The sequence below is a fragment of the Sceloporus occidentalis genome, unplaced genomic scaffold, assembly GCF_023333645.1.
Source record: "Sceloporus occidentalis isolate IW3139 unplaced genomic scaffold, rSceOcc1.0.p SCAF_2, whole genome shotgun sequence".
Taxonomy (NCBI): domain Eukaryota; kingdom Metazoa; phylum Chordata; class Lepidosauria; order Squamata; family Phrynosomatidae; genus Sceloporus; species Sceloporus occidentalis.
Window position 1 is genome coordinate 200037949 of NW_028316982.1, and position 20434 is coordinate 200058382.

General features: G+C 39.1%; 1 protein-coding gene across 4 annotated transcripts in view; it reads left to right on the plus strand.

The window, feature by feature from the left end:
• The window catches only part of DSCAM (DS cell adhesion molecule), a 486147-nt gene that overhangs the window by 75179 nt on the left and 390534 nt on the right, over nucleotides 1–20434 (plus strand). For 3 of the 4 annotated variants that reach the window (XM_089511983.1, XM_089511984.1, XM_089511982.1), the window contains exons 2-3: nucleotides 6353–6670; nucleotides 11941–12087. In XM_089511983.1, coding sequence (XP_089368109.1) covers nucleotides 6353–6670; nucleotides 11941–12087 — 465 coding nt within the window. Of the gene's footprint in view, nucleotides 1–5409; nucleotides 5429–6352; nucleotides 6671–11940; nucleotides 12088–20434 lie in introns of those variants that run through there. The other variant, XM_089511985.1, reaches the window with a different exon arrangement.

Here is a 20434-nt window from a genome sequence, read left to right on the forward strand (position 1 = left end):
AGGAATGGTTTGTTGCTGGAGCATTCCTGGATCTTCATGGGTTAAGTACTGGATAAGCACAATGTCTCTGAAAATCTTCAGCACAATTGTGCAACTTTGCCAGGAGTATGCCTTTCACTCCCGGCTTCCCCCCCTCCCCCCGTCTGATAATCTCCAGTGATGCGAGTCTCCTTGTGTGGCAACCCTGTTCAAATAATTGGAGCAGACTTGCAATTACTTTGAGGCCTGTAATTCCCCCCCCCCCTCTTTATATCTTATGCCATCTGTTCCATGGTGTTTTCTCTTTACAATTATGCAACTCTCATTCATAGTTACATGTTAGCTCTCATTTTGAACTATGTTATGATTATGCTCAATACTGCAGCAGATAAATGAACTGATTTATTATTACCAGCACTAACCTCAGATTAGAACATTTCACTCCCATAAATCCATGGCTCAGTGCCTTTAACATCCTGATGACTGAGACTGTTTTTGGTTGTGAATAATTTGAATTTTAGTTGGATAGTGTAGGAAAATATTGGAAATAAAAATGTTGCACTTGCAGCATATAGAACATATACATCATTTGTTCATACTTGGCTAGATAGCTAGATAGACAGACAGACAGACAGACAGACAGACAGACAGACAGACATCAAGACAGTTCAAATGGGGGCAACAAACATAACACTTTTCTGAAATACAAGTGAGCACAATTTTATTATTTACAGCTGAAGTGCCTTGGGCGAATATAGGGTGGTGGTATGCAAAGGGATCTTGTAGCACCTTTCAGACTAACTCTGTGAAAGATGTTGTAGTATAAGCTTTTGTAGACTTGGGGGCAGTAAAGATTTCTCGCTGGATTGCAGCTGCAGCAACCTCATGCCGCGGCCCCGATCAGGTGTCCAAGGGCCCTACAAGGGCCGGCATTGCCATGGCAGTGTGGCTTTATGATGTCCCTTCAGTGCTGCATCATGTGGATGCAGTACCGGAGGTGTGTCATGATGGCACATGCTGTGTGGACTGGCGCTCACCAAAATGGCACCATGGGGGCAGGTTAGGGCATCCAGCATCAGGACGCGGCATCCTGATTTTGCCCACAGGTCAGTGCTTTCTGCTAGTCTGTATAGGGCCTTGGTCACTCCATCCATCTGATGAAATAGACCAAGTCTACAAAAGCTTATGCTTCAACTCCTTTCACACAATTAGTCTCAAAGGTGCTATTAGATTCCTTTGCATACTGATATTCCAGACTAACATGGCTATATCTCTAAACAGGGTGGTGGATTCAGGCATGAATGACCCACCTGTGGAGAAGTGAACCCACTCCCCACTGGGAAGTATGTGTGAGGATATGAAACACACATACATACAAGCTACTCAAGAGTAAAGAAAGTTCAACATCATGTGAGCCAGGCAATTTTCTGAAGTGTACAGTCCAAGACACCCTAAAGGAGTTGGCAAAATGGAGAAGGCAATGGCAAACCTCCTATAAATAACTCTTGCCAAATATATATATATATATATATATATATATATATATATATAGGAGAGGGTCACCATAAACCAGAATCTCCTTGAAGGCTCATAAAAAACAATTAAAGCAAACAGTAATTAAAAACAGTGGCTAACCAGACAGTGGTAATGTTCAAGTCTGCCTGGCAGAAGCTGCCTTTGAAAAACACATTTCATGTTTTTCCAGATACATGTAGAGAATGGGCTGGTTACAGTTGCACCATGGCAGGAAGAACAATTTTCACAACACTGGTTCTGGGACCAACTCTGCTTCATTATTGTTGTGTATATTTCAGGACTGGATGCTGGCATATAAAAAATATATATATATATTGGTTTAATAGAATAAAGCTGTATTTTAAATTCTTGAAGGAGGTGTTTATGGGGAACATTGAATCATCCTACTATTTGGATTTGGATGAACTGAACATCTCTGAAGTGATTAGCCTTTAGTTTTTTATTTGCTAATACCTCTCCCTGTCATTTTCGGAGGCAGAAACCCATGTCTGTTGCTGCCACTAATGAATCTGATGGCTTTGAAAATCTCTTCTGTTTTTCATACTCAAATTGATATATTTTGGCCTCAAAAATTTTCATATAATGAATGTCACCTGAAAATGAGTGCTTATTAAGGTTCATTATGGAGTTTATGCCTTCTTCCTGACATGCATGTGAATATTAACATTAATGAGAGCTATGCAGAGGCACTCAAGGAGAAATAGATATACCAATATTAGGATAGTAAGGTCCCTAATGCTTGCTTTATAGTACCTCTGAAAGGAAATAGAATTGTCTTTATTTTTATGGATTGTGTTTTGAATGCTGAGATTTGAATTTTCAGCAACAGAGTTTCTAAAGAACACCCACACACATTTGTGCACTAGGTTAGCTCCCCTTTTTTGGAGTCCATAGTGTGAGCAGTAGTGGCCTCCTAGTTTTATTTTATACGAGGAGAGATTTTCCACAAGAATGTCCCTTCTAGCTAAGACCTTCAAAAGTTTTCCCCCAGGTCCCAATCTGCCAAATTAAGCTATTTTAGGTACATGACTGCTTGAGAGCCTTTTCAGAAGCTGCACCCTAGTTATGGAAATACATCACTATATATGTAAGCCTGGCACTCTATAATTTTTCAGCAGGAGACAAGACACACCAGCCTGTTCTTGCACACTTTTAATGGCTTTTTATATTTTAAACCTTTTACGTTGTCTTTAGCTTATTGACATTTTAGAGCCGAAACAGATGGCTGAAAAAAGCTCACTTCTGGGCATCATCAGCGTGTGGTGTTTACATGCTGCATGCTCTGATGACACCTGGAGACCATCTGGAAGCCACTGAGACATGGCAGCTTCAAGACACTGTGCCGGTGTGGTGTTTATAACCTTTTCCACTCCTATTTGGGCTGGGTTCAAGGCAGATTTGGGGCAGTGCATGTGTTTGCAGCGGCCCCAAGTCATCTTCAGTGGCTTCTTCTTGCCAGTCTGTTCCGGCCCTTAGTTGGTTCCACCAATGGGTGTTATGGTGTCTTATGGTTGATTTTGTGGTTTCATCATTATATTTTAAAAAATAAAATAAAAAGGCACCTTGAGGTTAAACATGAGAGGGAATTTACATCCTGTATACATTTATATACAGATGGGATAAAGGTCTTTCTTTCCTTGAAAGAGTACATCTTACTCATACAAAAACACCTAGTTTAGAGCACCCTCCCCCAATATAGGGCCTTCTAGATGCACTAGATTAGGAATGCCCTCACTGGTCATGCCACTCCCTCACCCCCAGGTGGCATGGAGGACCACAACTGAGTTTCTCTGAGAAGAGTTTCTCTTGCTTGATGGCTGTGCTGGCTGGGAAGTTTCCAGAAATAATGCAAAACATCTAGAAGCCACCAGTGTGGAGAAATAATTTTTTTCAGCATATGACAGAGAATTAAAAAGTTGTGTCCAGAATTTCCATGTATGGATGTCAAACTCAATTTTCCATATGTCCTTTTCCCTTCTAATTCTACTCCTTGTATCTTTTACCTTTTAGACTATATGTCCGAGAACAGAGAACCTCTTAAGTATTGATTTTTGTATTCTGCTAAATAATTAAAGCTCCTTTATGAAGCCAAATAGCATCTTTGCTCCTAAGAGGAAAACATTACAACAGAGGACATGGTCCTGGATTTGAAGCCATATGGTTTGTGATGCTCCACAACTTATTTGTGGATACACAGGCTCACCTCCTTAAAAAAACCCCTATTTTTTGTTGCTGTTGGCTACACCTGACATTGCTTTGCGTGTAGAAAAAGCTTTGTGACAGAGCAGTACTTGTGACATCTCTCAAAGAACATTCTCAGAGATGTAAAGGTATATGACCTGGGATGGCCTACAACTTATTTGGGGGTCAGAGGACTGGTTCTCTTTTTATGGATTGCCATCCATGATCCTCATACATTTTTGTGCTTTTCCTAAAATCAGCTATGCAGCTGGAAAAGAAATGGTTTTTATCTTGAAGAGGAGAGTTTACTGATCATGACAATATACCATAAAGGCTAGTTAAAGGTTGAATTTGGGATTCAGAGGCATACAAATATCTGGCCTTTATTCAGCTGACTGAAAGAGCTGTGTTTTGAGGTCCTGGCCACATAAGAAACTGGGAAGTGGGAAGTAGGAAACAATATCATTGTGAGGTACAAGCAATTTTGTTGGGGCTTCAAAGTTTGCAAAAGTACAAACAATGTTTAGTGGGTTACCTCCTCCTTCAAACAGGCTAGAGAAGATGAAGCACGATTGGTGGACATGAAATGATGTTGGTGGAAGGAGCAAGAAAATTAGTGGAGAGAATAAAATAGAGGGCAGGGTCATCCCAATATTTATTCTAAGTGCCATTTATGTTTCTGTATTGTTACTGAGTAAAATAAGGTTGAGGTTGCAACCTATATTATATACACATCTTGGAAAAACTTCATTGAACTCAGTTGGATCTATTTCTGAATAGGCTGCATAGGAATGCCCTATGAGTCACCTAATTAAATAATTCATGTTACCTATGCCTATTTTATTCATAGCATTAAAAAAATAACCCAGATATGTTCTGCTTACCCTGAACTTGCCTTTGATTTTTGTCTCTTTATGTCAAAAAATATTTGATGCCCATTTGACATCATCAAAGGCAATTAGAGTAAAATATTTTTGCCTTGCTTTTTAAAAAGTTGTTGTAATTCAGGGTCAGATTCTATCCTCAGATGAATGTATGCCAAGCTGATATTTTGCTTCTAATGTGTAAGAGATAAAGGAATTTTTAAAATTAGAATTTTGATTAATTATGAATAGGGAAAGATAACGATTTTATATTTAATTATTAAATGACTCTACCAGGGACAAAAACAGCCTTGGACACAAATAGGCAGATCATACTTTGGAGAGAGTACTTCATCTTGGAATGCCTCTTGTACAGCCCACCCTTGGCATACATGCCCTCTCTGTACACTGTACATGGCTTTAAGCTTACGTGGATGGCGAGAGACAAGGGACAAAATGGCATATGCACCAGAGAAATGGGAGTGTGCCACCATTCAAATCAATGAGATTCAAGCATATATGAAATTTGCCTTACATGGCGGGGTGTGTTTGTCCAGAATGGATACCCTGCATATGGCAAGGGCAGACTGTAGTTAAAATCTCTCCCAGTCTCCAGTCCAAAAAATATGGCCTTTGTAAACCCACTACACATACACTGGCTGTGCCTGTCTCTGCTCCCAACAAAGAAGAATGGACAGTCCTTCTTTGCTGGTGAGAAACGTCTCCTTTTGCACCTGGTCACCATTCAAACAGCTGATTGAACAGTAACTGAGAGGCCTCTTTCCTCTTTGCCACAAGGCTGGCATGGGTGAGAGGCATCTCAGTTGCTGCTCCTGAAGTGACTGGGTGCAAAGAGAGCAGTGAACAAGGTCAGTAGTTTTGAATTTGCAGTAGAAGAACAGACCTAATATCAAGAAATGTGTGTGTGCATGTGTGCTCTAGAGTTGGTAGTTAAGAGGAAAGGGGGCTGTAGCCTGAAAAATTTGGGGACGACAGCTCTAGGACATTTATGTATCACCAGCCTCACAGGAATATATGAAGGGAAATGTTTCTTCTGTCTCATGTATCTTATCTATCTATATATGAAGAAACATTTCTTTGCATTTATGTCCACTTGCTTTCAGTTTTCTGTGTGTATCAAACTCTCTTCCAATGCTGTGACTCTATGAGGCTTCACAGTTATCTCACACAAAAATCCACAACTTGTTACCTCCCAAACCTTCTTCATTTCAGCAGTATAATTAGAGATAGAGTCATTCTGGTAGAGCTGCTACTGTGAAATGATTGGGAGACAGAAATCCTATTGATCTACTGCAGATCACAGAGAGATTTACCAGCCTTGTTGGATTTATGCCATAATTAAAACATTTTAAATGAAAGTGTTCGTATATATTATGTTGTATTTTATTTTACTGAAAATGCTGACACTGGTGGGAAGTAATTTAACTTGCTTTATCCCAAACAGGAATTCTCTTCTGTTATCCTACTCCTTACCTCTTTGAATTGGAATCTATGGCTTCTGAGTTAATTAAATTGGATGCAACAGAGACACCTACCAAAGGAATTTTTTATCTTCTACATTGGATTCAGTTTCTGTCAGTGACCTTCATTTAGTTGCAGTTTGCAGTCTCAAAAGACAATGTATATAATATATATGATACAAAAGAGTGTTCAGCTGCTGAAAAGTCTCAATGAGCTGGGCTGTTGCCATCATTAATGGACAAGCAAGAAAAGATTTTCTTTCTGTTTCTTCCCTCCATCTAATTGTGTGCATTTCTGTTTCTGTCTTGCAGTTTTTGGTGAAGATCTACATGCCAGCTTATATTTTGTCAATGCATCTTTGCAAGAGGTAGTGTTTGCAAGCACCACAGGGACACTGGTGCCCTGTCCAGCTGCAGGGATCCCTCCTGTGACGCTCAGATGGTACCTAGCAACGGGCGAGGAGATCTACGATGTTCCAGGGATCCGCCACGTCCACCCTAATGGCACTCTCCAAATTTTCCCTTTCCCTCCTTCAAGCTTTAATAACTTAATCCATGATAACATTTACTATTGCACAGCTGAAAATCCTTCAGGGAAAATCAGAAGTCAGGATGTTCACATTAAGGCCGGTGAGTACAGTCAAATAGTGATCTTATTAATATTTATTTAACATTAAGAGATAATGGAGTGTGCTAGGCAAGGTTGCAATTTAGGCCTGATTCCTGCTCAGAGATCATATACTTTCCACTATACTCATTAGATAGGTAGGGAAGAAGTTGTGTAATAGTGAAGAATGGATGAGACAAGTCCATGTGTCTTTTCACATTACACAATTAAAGGTCTATGATTCCACTTTAACTGCCATGGTTCCATGCTATGGAATCCTGGGTTTTGCAAGGTTTTTTTTTTAGAGAGAGATTTGTTTAGACTTCTCAGCCTCTAGTATCTCATCAGACTTATTATTATTATTATTATTATTATTATTATTATTATTATTATATTTAATTGTATCCTGCTTTCCACCCAGAACTGGGTCTCAGAGTGGTTTCACAACATTTAAAAACAATACAAGTAAAAACATAGAAAAGTGATATATTAAAACAGAATTAAATTATTAGAATATTAAAATAGATTATTTATTATATACCTCAGGCTTCCATAGGATGCTGCCATATCAGTTAAAGTAGGATATGGCACTATAATTGTGTTGGGTGGAATGCCCATGGGATATGGTTTCTGTGCAGATAGATGCTGTTACTAGTGGCAACCCAAAAGACTACAGTGGCAACCCAAAAGACTAGTGTGAGAGAAGATCCAATTCCCTGTATTCCTTGCATATAGGATATTTCAGTGATGATGCAGGAGAGCACCTGAGCTTTTGCTGCTTTCCCCAATGCTGCATCCCTGTGCTAGCCCCACCAACTCAGAGCTATTATGTTAAATGTGTTTATGCTTGGAGGGACCTTTATTTGAACGCATTGTTTCTGCCAACGCTCCCAGTCCTCATTGGCCAAAAACATGGACTTGGATGTCATTCTTTATTCTCTCTTAATGTTTTCCTCTTGTCTTTTAAAGTTCTCTACTGGGTAAATCATCTCAATGTCTGAATGTCTTCATTTTCTTGAAGACACAGATTTCTCTGTCACCAAAAGAACCTAATGGAATGCTTTTATATTATGCAATTAAAATAGGAATTATCCAGGACATTATTCTGATAGGTTTTGGATTGTTTTATTATGGACTAATACTGTATTATATGAAGTCCTCTATATATTTTAATCCATGTTAAACTATAACTTATTCTCTGAAGTATATTTATAGGTTTTGTGGATCCTAATGAAGTTGACTTAAAGTGGAGAGAAAGAGAAGGGAAAAGAGGGAGGTATCCTCTGTTTCAATCAAAATGTTCTTGAATCAGTGTCACTGATGTTATCAGAACTGTTTTTTAATAACTTTCTGGAATCCTGGAATATGTACACTGGATAATTAGCTTGTCAGTAGCCTTAAGGTACATTGTGTTTTTTTCAGCATCTCTTCCACCCCAGCAAACCATGCTTATAATAGGAGACAGGACATATTATCTTACCAGCAAGGTGTCCCTTGTTGCACTGAGACCAAAGATTGGACACTGTATTATGGATTGTAAATTGGCCACAACTATAATGGAAATATTAGAATCATAAAATATATCATCATACAATGTATCTGCACCAGTGAGGAGGAAAGAAACATGATGTCTAATGGTTCAGTACTTGGTAATTCACTACATGGGGGTGGTAACCTGCATCAATCAGTAAACCTCAATGCAGGGTATTCCAAATTAGCCACTCACTGCTTCATGTCAAAATTTAGGTCAGGAATATATTCACCTGTATATGCCCCAACTGCAGATGCTCTCGCCTTTTTCTCTCCCTACTTGTAATAGTGATCTCCACCTCACTTTCACTCATGCCTGATGTTTCCTCCTCCCTTCTATATCCACCACAGGAGGGGTCCAGTCTAGCTTGGCACCTTCTCTGCCCACTCCCATCTCCAGCACGTAGTGCTGCAGCAAGTGGATGATGGAATCCAAGTAAATATCTCACCTCTCCAGGGAAAGATTTACCAAATTGCCTTTAGACAAGTGAGCTAAGTCCTCACAAATTTCCAGGTAGGAGACTGGTTCACCACCAGTCCAAGTGAGATTACATATGATGTTCTGGTTAATGTGGCAGTGTGTAGCATTGATTGGTGCATCACTACAAGCCCTCCACCAAACACGTCTTGGGAGCAACTTTGTTCACATCATAGAGGTTCACCATCATTGTGCCCATGATCTGTAGTGTAGGCATCTTAACCAGGTCATACTGACCCAGGTGAATGAGAATAATGTTGGGCGGGGGATTATCATCTGTAAACTGTATGATCCTCATGAGGCATGCCCCCACAGCATGCCATAGGAACCCCAACCAGCTGATCCCCACCAGGTCATGGCCTCTGCCTGAGTAGACCTCAGGACATTTACCCCAGAAAATGAGGTTATGTCTGATGATCTGCAATGTTTGGGGGTATTTGCTCAGAGAAAATACAAAGAATGTCCACTAGTGTAACACCTGAATGACCACAGATCCCATTTTCAAACAATAAGGTATGAAAACAGTATTCAGAAGCGCTTTGGGAAGATTATATACTAAACCTCATGTTGTTTAATGTATAGTATTCCAAACATTAGTTTAGATAGTATGGGACACACAAAGAGCAATGCCTTAAAACTCTTTGAAGAGAAAGCCAGGAAGGGGCTGTTTACAAGGATCAGAAATCAGTGATGATCTATATGTTCACAAGTTTAAGAGGCTGAATTCTCCTAGAGTTTCTCCAGCATCCAGAATTCCCCAACCAGCATAGAGGGGATTATGTGAGTTGGAATAATAATAATAATAATAATAATAATAATAATAAATCAAACCTGTCACAGCTCTGAAGTCTCCTGTCACTGAACTACTTGAGAACATTGGTAGGAGACTATCTTTTCAGAGAGCAATTATTAAACCACTTTATTACCACTTTAAATGCATCCTGAAGAATGCTGTGATTTGTAAGGCACTAGAAGTCTCTGGCAGAGAATTCAAAATACTTTATGAAAGTACAGATCCCAGGATTCCATAGAATGCAGCCATGCTAGTTAAAGTGGTTTCAAAGTTCTACAATTGTGTAGTGTGAAAGACACCAATGTTACCAAATGCTATCATAACTGAGCGATATACACAAAAAACTAATAGGCCAGGTTAGAGTCTGATGTGATTTTCATTTAACTATGAGTTTTTACAACAGCATTCTGAAATGTTATATGTCCACAGGACAGTGTCACACACTTTTTGCTTTTGAGTATATATATATATGAATGAGGTGAAAAAGGGCATTAAAGACAATCCTTATTTTATTTTCAGATCTATCCCCCCCCAAAAGCAAGTTAAGATGGATGATGCTAAATTGCTATTATAAATGTTTATTTATTTATTATTTATTTATTTACGGTATTTAGACCCCACCCTTCAGACCTAAAGGCTCTCAGAGTGGCTTACAATTATTATTATATTTAATTAGACGATTCCCTGCCCTCAGGCTTACAATTTAAAAAGACATGACACAAGAGGAGAAGGGAATGGTGGTGGGGAAGGGGATCAGGTCCAGCAGTTCTTCTCTCCCTCTGAGGCCTGGACCAAGGCAGATGGACTGGAGGGAGGGCTCTTCTTCTTAGCTCAGGCCAGGCCCAATGGAGCTGGGCCTGCATCTCTCCCTCCATGGCCGGATATTTATATACATAATATAAAATATTAGTTAGTGTTAAGCATAGAATACAAAATAAAATAAAAAGGTGTCTTTACTTGTGTGGAATGAATTGATAAAGTCCCAGTCTGGGTGAGGATGATTTTCCACAATGATAACAATCATATCTTCATCATTGTTAACAATAGCCTTTTTTGCTTCATCTGTTTCCACTCAAACAAATTTATGGAACTTTGTCTTACAAACTCATACTAATTTAACTGTCACTCCTGGTGAACTTACTGTTTTAAAATGGTCCTTCCAGTTACTTTTATTTATCTTTTTTGGCTACCATCTAAAGACTTGAGGTCCTGAGGCTTGAATCAACAACCTCATGGCATGGCTTGAGGGTGGTTGTAACTTACTTAGCCAATGGAGTTGCATTTGCTTAGGAATCACAGTTTTCCACCAAGGCACAGAAGAGAAGAGAAGTGGTATCTACAGTTGGCACATGACAGGAAGCCTCTGAATTGGAGTATATATTAGAAAGCTCTTATTTAGCTCTTGACTTCACACAGAGGCGGGATACACACCGCCATATAGTACGTATTGTATACGTACTAGGGTTAGGAAGGGGCGGTGCTTCCGCACCCCCCTAACCCTAGTACGTATACAATACGTACAAGATGGCGGCGCCCCTTCCACATGGGCGCCGCCATCTTTACGTACTGGACGCATAGCGTCCAGACGTGTCGCGGCGCCTATGACGTCGCGAATGCACCAGCGGCGCTTTGCGACGTCATCAGTGCGCCGCAAGAAGAAGCTCCGAAATGGAGCTTCTTTTTTGCTCCGCGCGGGAGCCGCGCGGTTTGGCTGCTGCAGCTCCCACGCAGAGCAAATGGCGCCGGCAGGGAAGCGCCGCAAAGCGGCGGTTTGTATCCCGCCAGAGTTATGTTCTTCTGCATGTTATTCTTTAGGCTACAGCGGCCAATTTCTCTACATTTTAAAGACTTCTGGAGTATATCCTTGCCAAGTCTCAATTTAGATATGTTATCTGTGGCCTCAAACTGGGCATAAATTAGGATGACATAGGTTTGGTCACAGGGCTCCTATGGGTGAAGTGGGCAGTGACTTTTTACTGGTGGAATGGTAGGATCCAGCTGAACCTGAGTTGGGATCAATCACTTCTGCATCTTAAAAGAAAAGACTGAGGGCCCGAAAAACCTTCAGGAGCTACTCTTCAGGAGATATGGAGGTCTAAAAGACAGAGGGTGGAAGAAGACAGAGAGAAGATAAAAGAGACTGGCAAATATTTGGAAGCACTTTTCATTGTTGTCATAGCATTTGTACTTGACTGTCAACCCTCCCTCCCCTTCCTGAATGGACACGCTTTTGCAAGCTCCATTTCAAGAGAACTGTAACAGTTTGATTGTCTCGGGCTTCTTTTGATTTGGACAAATTTGACTGGAGGGCTCCTGAAAGTGAAAGAACTAATAGGTTTAATTGTTTCTTTTTACCTTCTTCTTTACTTCTAGCGAACAGAAATATAGTCTTTGTGTTTCTACTAGACATAGCATTTAATGTGTTCTTTCACTGGCTATTCCCTGATGGTTCTTTTTGTGTGACTCTGCACATTTTCCTTTTTTCTTAAAAGTTTTACGAGAACCATATACAGTCCGTGTGGAGGACCAGAAAGCCATGAGAGGCAATGTAGCGGTCTTCAAGTGCATTATCCCCTCCTCTGTGGAGGCATACATCACTGTTGTCTCATGGGAGAAAGACACAGTTTCACTCGTCTCAGGTAGGTCCACCTCGGTCACTAGAGTGCTCCAGCAAGTACTTTTTCCTCTATATCTGATGCTTCTTTTGAACTGAAAGTAGCTATATGTTCTTTTCCCCCCTCTGTGGTTGAACTATTCCATTGAAACATCTATATGGGTGTGGTGACATGAACTATTCAGAAGGATTTGGTGTATTTTTTTTTCACAATTGGATTCTATTTGTTGTTATTATGAAATCTGCTTTCTTGTACACTTGTCAGGACACTGATTTCTACCAGAAGTTACACTAGTTTTGTTTTGCCTTAGGAGATTATCATACGGGAGGTTTACTGTGGGTTAAACACCAGCAAAATGCTCCTGAAGCACAAAGGTGTAATAGCCGGATGCGCTTCTAATTTCTCATTGAAGGGTCCCCTCGCCTCTCCCGTCAAAGCCTTCGCAGATCAGCCATTTCTTCAATAACAGAAACTTCCTCCATGTGATAATCTCCTTAGAGTTCTTTTTAGAATAAAAATTTTATATAATCCATTTAAAATTATTTCTTCATTTAGCACAGTTAATTAAGGTGTTTCCTCTGCTCTGTGAAATCAGTTCTTGGGCTGCTTAATGTGATGAATATCGACAACCACAACCAAGTGATTATTTATCACAGTGCACATTTAACCACTTGATAAGTCAGTTGTCTAACCTACTTGGCGCATGTGCTTAGCAGCATGAGAATGGATTCTGTGTGATACAACAACAGTAGAAAGATGTGAATGGTCTTGTTTGCAGTTCTTTCCTTTTCATCTGGCATCTTCCTCTCAGCTTGGGGCATGTTGGATGAGTAAGATCTATGTGGTAAACCATGCTTGTGTTGTTGGAATATTGAGATAAAACACACACTGCCCAGTGATATCTAGGATATAGAAAAGCTGTTTATTAGTGTATGCATGAAGCACATCTTCCTGTGAAGTGGTTAGGAAGAATGGATCAAATGGAATTGCATGGAAGAAGTTGTTGTGAAATGATTCATTATGTCTCTATTTCACTTAATGCTCACTAGGTTTGGGATGTGAGGTTCTTAATGTTCTTCATTGACTTCTGATAGTGATTTTTTTAAAAATAGAGCCTGCAACAGTACTAAATGATAATTTGGTATTTATGTTGTCTGTGTTAACAAAAATGTTTCAAATGCTTCACAAACATGATATTTAAGGCTCTTCAAGAAAATGTTTGAAATAAAATCTCTTCTGTATACAAATGTATTTATTCACGCTACTGTCATATCATAAAGGACTTATCTTACTTTTTTGTCTAAAATAGCTGAAATGTGTGCCGTTTTTATAGTAAAATTACATTTCACAATATATTTACTATATTATGTGTTTACTGAAGTACATAAAATACTCCTTCTAAGAAAGAGTCAGCATTAAGAACATGCCATTTTCTACAATGGTAAAAAATGAATGTTTTTGTATAAATTGTAAAGTTTTGTGAAAGGTTTTAAACCCAGAGAAGGTATAATTGGCTTGGGCCCAGGGTACTTGGAGGACCGCCTCTCCCCATATAATCCGCCCCACACACTTAGAACATCCGGGACAAATTTGTTGGAGGTCCCTAGTTCAAATTTTGCACGGACCTCACAGAGGGCTTTTGCCATCGCTGCCCCTTCACTTTGGAATAAGCTCCCTGTAGAGCTTCGCTCTGCCGCCTCACTAGATATCTTTAAGAAAAATCTGAAAACGTATTTATTTCGGTTGGCCTTCCCACCTTAGTTAAATTGTTCATTTTTCTGCCCCTTATTCTCCCTTTCGACCCCGGACCATTGTAAATTGATTTCTCTTTCTCTTTGCCCTTGACATGTGTATTTTATTGATTTCCTTTTCCTATTCCTTGTAGTAATGTTTTTAACCTTTATATTGAATTTTTTATCCTGTATTGTAACGTTTTAAATTTTGTAAGCCACCTTGATCATATTTATGGAAAGGCAGGGTAAAAATAAAATTTATTATTATTATTATTATTATTATTATTATTATTGCTATTTGTATGTGGACAGACAGTGGTTGAATATTGCAGCAAAATCAAAATGTCGAACATTTCACTCTGAATTATTGTTGTTCTTGTTCTGTGCTTTCAAATTTTTTCCCAGCTTCTGATGACTCTAAGCCAAAACTATTACAGAGTTTTCTTGGAAAGATTTGTTCAGAGGGGGTTTGCCTTTGCTTTCTTCTGAGGCTGAGAGAGTGTGATTCACCCAAGGTCACCCAGTGGGTCTCGATGGCTAAGTGGGAACTTGAACTCTAGTCTCTAGAGTCCTAGTCTAACACCCAAACACTACACCACACTGTCCCTCACTTTGAATTATATCCCCTTGCAAACTTTTCTTCTAATTGGTGAGGCAATGAATGGCTAGAAATTAAACTGATTATATGCGGTGATGGCTGGAGGCTCCCATATGGTGTGGTGTATTTGTATCTTCACTTGAAAAGGACCAAGAGCTGAACCTTATCCTCCAAACCTCAAACTCAACCAATGTCCTTCATAGGACATAAGACAGAATTTAAGAGAGATTTTTGCTGATGAAACTGTAAATTGCACCCCCATTGCAGCCACACATAACTCTGCATAGTAAAACCTTCTATAGTGGGCTGGGAAATCTATTGTCCCAAGTTTATGGGTGAGTAAGAGGGCTTCAAAAGGGAGGGAAGGGGTGAGTTCTACTGCCAATGCAGTGCCACCACAATAATGGATTAAGGGCACAAAGAGAGCCTTCGTGTATCAGACCAAAGATCTAATCCAGTATCCTGTTTATCAAAGTGGGCAGTCAGATACCTATGGGAAGGCTACACACAGAACTGTCTCTCACAGTGGTTTGTTTGTTTATATTATTAAAATATTTTCATCCTACTCTATATCCTACAGTCTCAGGGTGAAACTGTTTAAACAATAATACAAAACAGTAGGAAATTATATAAATAGACTAAAAGCATTATCTGAAAAGTTAAATCAAGACAATTAAAATCAGTTAAAACAATTTAAAAACCTGAGGCATGTGTATTTTTAGATGAAACCAATTAAGACCCAAAGGGTTTAATGATAATAATAAAAAGCTTTATACCAACACTGGTATAAAAAGCATTATACCAGTGTTGGTGCCAATTGGGCTTCTAAGGAAAGGATATTCCATAACAAGGATACCACTGCAAAAAAGGCCTTTCCTCCACTATTACCCCACTGACAATAATAATAATAATAATAATAATAATAATAATAATAATGTTTTATTTATATCCTGCCTCTACAAAGGGATTGAGGACAACAGACATGGTTGTCATGAGCACTTGTTTCCCCACTGAGTGATATTCAGAGATATAACAACAACAACAACAACAACAATAATAATAACAATAATAATTTTTTATTTATGTTTCCCTGCCTCTCCCAGTGGATCGAGGTGGGGTTACAGACTAAGTAAAATCACAAAGTATTCAAAATTCAATTAAAAACTGCTAAAAACAATAAAATATCAACGCCAGACAATAACAATAGTATCACAAACAAGGCAGGGATCATACATAGACAAGAGCATATCATTCATATCCAGGGGGTATTCATATCAGGAGGGTATGCTCGACCAAAAAGCTCAGTTTTTACTGCTTTTCTAAATGTTTCTAATGAGGCCGTCAAACGGATCACCTCAGGAAGACTGTTCCAAAGTCTTGGAGCTGTTGTTGAGAATGATCTTTGGAAAGTAATAGCGTATTTGGAGGTTGCTATTTCCAATAAGTTCTTGCCCGATGTTCTAAGAGTGCGGGGTGGATTGTATAGGGAGATGCGGTCCCGTAAGTAATTTGGGCCCAAGCCATGTAGGGCTTTATAGATAATAACCAACACCTGGTACTGTGCCCGGAAGCAGATAGGGAGCCAGTGAAGATCTTTGAGAATAGGTGTAATATGGTCAAACCTTGATGAACCGGTGACCAATCTGGCTGCCATAATTTTGTACTAACTGAAGCTTCCGAGCTTGGTAAAAGGGTAGCCCCATGTAAAGCGCATTACAGAAATCTAGATGAGAGGTTACCAGAGCATGTATCACTGTTTCAAGGTCCCTATGTTGTCTCTATGTTGTCTCTCTATGTTGTCATCGTGATAGAATCTAAGGCTGTGGTCTAGACTGCCTGATTCCAAACCGTTCATTAAAAATTATTCCAGTAGGGGTGATATTAAACATACCAACTGCATTTAAAAAATCAAGCTTTATAGTGTCATATGTCTGGTTTCTTTAATTATTTTCTTTCTCATTTTCATGGGGCCAAAATAAAATAGAGTGAGCAATAAATTAAAGTATGCAAGTTAACTCATGACTCTGCATTTAAAATTGCTATACCAGCCAATCTATGAGCATCTGACAAACTCCAGAAAGATACAGGCTAATAATTTGTTCAGGCTATTTAAAATATTTCAGGTGGATAGGACAAAATCACAATACAAGATAGGCTCTCATAGTTTGCATGACTACTGACTAAGGTTCATTTTTTTTCAGTGATGTTGTTTCACCTCCACTCTCAGCCACAGGTTGCTAATACGTAATTTGGTATTTCATTTTTGTTTGTCTTAGCAAGACTGCTGGTAATGCACAGATAGGGGGTCAACAAAAATAAGAGAAAACAAAGTGTTCATTGATTCCTGCTTCATTATGAAATGAATAATTAACAAACAACTCACATTCCTTTAAGTGGCTATCACTCCCTAGGGTGTGTTGTGGAATGTGGAAGCAATAACTGTAAAGGACGAATGGAGAAAGGAAGGAAGAAATGGTGGATGGATGGGAAAGGGCCTGTATTGGGAGAAAGGCAGGGTGTATGATAAATAATAATAATAATAATAATAATAATAATAATAATGGGCAGAGAAATCAAAACAGTCCAATTGAGGCAGTTAAACAATCAAGGAGATAGTTTTGTTGTGCATTTGATACTGTAAATGGAGGCTTCAGATTTTTCCTAAATAGCATTGTCAGATTTTGCAGTTCAGGATGGATCATGCACAAAATTCATACAAAGTCATTTTGTACAGAAAATGCTGATTCTTGTCCAGAAAATGTTTTCTATGCAAATCAGCTATACACAAATTTTGCCTAGTCCCCAATTGCAGCATTTTCTACACACAGAAACAGTATTTTATGTGCAGAAATATTTTTTGTGTGCAGAAAGTGCCCTTTCCTGTGAAAAACATTCAAGTATGAATTTTGCGCAGAATAAATCCTGAACTACAGCAATTCTCATCATTTCAGGAATCTTCTGGTCAGGGTTTCTCAACCCAGGAAAAGCATGCTCTTCAACAATTTCTCAGATATTTTTTGAATATTTTCCATTTCTACATCCTATTACACAACTGTACATTTTGCTGTTAAAATCCCAATTGAATTAAGATGAAATTCATATGTAGATTTCCCGCTTCTTATATGTGATTGGATGTTAAAATAAACAAATAAAATAAAATAATAATAATGTGGTGACACTTCTGTTTTGCAGCCTGACATTTCTATTTTGAAAACTGTAAATTACAGCTGGGGAACATGTGGCCTTCCAGACAGCTGTGTCACTCCCCCCATACTTGTTATACTAGCTGGAGCTGATGCGAGTTGCAGTTAAACATCCTCTGAGATCTATATCTATAGCAGGGTGAAGGTTCCTTCTCCCTGCTGTAGACCATAGCAGTTTCCCATTGTAGCCTTCCCAGTCACTCACTTCCTTCTTTTATTGCCTTCCAATTTACTTTCTGGTTGAAAAAAAAATCTCCTTACGATTTGGAAACCTTAGAGAGGAGAAGAATAAAGCACAGAGACTTTTGTGTGGTTTTCCAGTATCTGAATGTCCTGAAGTGTTCTGGAGAAACTTTCTACACAGAGGTTTGCATTTTCTGCCATTCTATTCAACCCCCCCCCCCCCCCCCGAACACTTTGGGACATTCAAATATGGAAAGACTACTGCACAGAAATAATGGTTTTCTCCCACAGCAAGGGAGAATTGCAATATTTGTCCTTGTATGTGAGGATGAAATAGTTAAAGATTTACACCCAAATTCAAATATATCAAGAATTGTTCAGTGGGGCACAAAAATTATTTCATGCCTTCACTGGGGCACATTACTTTTCAGTGCACATAAGTTTAATATAGGAGGAAAGTAAGGAAAGTAAGCTAGTTCCTCAAAAAGTGGTGAGGGGAGAGTTTTCGGCCTCCCCAAGTACAATTCTGAGTTTAGACATTCTGGGGTGCATCAGATAAGATCCCTGAGATCCAAAGCAGACTGGTAGCTTGGAGCCACTACCATGGTCCCAAATGGGCTGCTGGCAAGGAGTCCTTCTGATGGCTTCAGGCTGCCTTAGGTGGTCCTGGAGTGGCTTACAACTGATCTGGGGCATGCATTGTCTGCGTGTCCTGTCCCAAGCAGCCAGAAGCCACTCCTTTTGGCCCCTGCATTTTGGGCCTTAATGAATACAGGGGACTTTAGAGCAAAACATAGAAATCTTATTGCAAAAGGTAAAGTCTCTGTGTTTTCTAAACCTTTAATTTGTTTCTCATTGTGAACAAGTAATAAGTAATGGTAGCCATTACCAATGTTTACATTTTACTTTTAAAATGGCTTTTTGAAGAAAAATGCATTAAAATATATATTAAAAAATCCTGATATTTTTCAAGACTCTATTTCCTTCTTTAGCTGTGGTGCCCAGAATGGGATATAGTATACCAGTTGAGTTCTGGCCAAAGCACAATAGGGTGACACTACCCTAGATTTGGACTTGTATTCCTGTTGATATAGTCGAGAATTATGTTGGCTTTTTTGGTCACCACATTACACTGCTAGTTCATGTTTAGCTTTCATGTACTGCTTTCAGGCCAGGAGTCATCCATCCCATATTTGTGCCTGTCATTTTCCCCGCCTATATATAGTACTTATTCCTCCTGAAATTCATTGTAACATCATTGTCCCCTCATTATCCCAGAAATTATCTTCCAAGATACTACGAACCAGTAATTCTCTCCATATCCCATAATGTTGTTTTCATGATTCTGTGAGCGCAGTTTTGAGAGGTGCGCGTGGAAAAAAAGGCTCACTAAATTCTGTAAGTGCAGGATTCATCATAGTCTTAGACCTGCCAGTATGACTGTAGAGTTACAAAATATTGTATTCTGTATTCTTGATGATGCCTCAGAGTCTCTGTCTGACCAGGAAGATGCCTGAAAAGTGCTGACAGACTTGATATAAGAAATAAAAATGATGTAGTAGCTCATTCATTTTAATGAAAGTATGCTTTACTGCTCAAAAGCCATTATGTGATAAAGCTTTAGTCCATGCATGTAGTTTAGCCCTGGATTTTGAAGTGGCTCAGAGTAGAAATGTTCACTGGGAATGATGTCTAACCTGTGTTTTTATTTTGATATGAGGAGAAGTTGACATTACGAATTAGCCTTGAAATTATTCCTGTGAGCCCTATGAAGCTGATTGAAAAGTCTAACAAGTTGGAACAGAAGAACATTACTGGAGACTAGTACTATATTGACATAAATGAAATATTGCAGAGGTTGCATAAGCCTTCCAAAGTCAACTAGTTATTGAAATGATTCTCAATTATTTAAAATGCAATCAGGTATCAAAACAAGTTATGAAAGAGCATACTCTTGACTTTTTTCATATTTTCTGTGAAGTTAAAAAAAGACAACATACAGTAACCTAAATATCTAGGGAGAATTAAATAGCTCAACAATGGCTGAGTTACTCAGCCTTGGGACCAGTCTCTACGTTTACAGAGGTAAGATACAAAAGAATCGCAGAGGCAAATTCTTTAGGAATTGTATTTTATTAAAAGGGAATAACAAGCACTCTGAACGCACACATTCTCACATGCGCACAAGAACTGAGAAATAAAGGCATTATCATGAAACAGAATCTGGCTTTCTAATGGAAATACTATACTGAAAAGGCTGTTGCCTTTCTAATGGAAATACTATACTGAAACCCCCCAAAAACCCACAAAAACTGTACTGTTGCTTCTCTTGAAGGTACTTCAGAGATAGTATATAGGACTCAGTTGCTCCCAAGGCTATGCTAGTTGGATAGTGAAAGAGGGGTCTAGCAGAGAATAAAGTGGCAGAGTTTCTGCCTGAAAACCAAGTTAGTCCAATGAACAAAAGAAGCTTGGGGCTCGAATAGAAGTTTGTATCCTGGGCCAAAGTCCAGAGACTTAGTGGTCAAATGGTTTGAGTCTTTGATATGCATAAGTGCAACTTTGAAGTAGGATCTTCCGAGGTGTGAACGAGGGGTGTAAATGAATGAATTCCTGCATCCGATGGCTTGCACGAGAGGCCAGACCATGGTGTT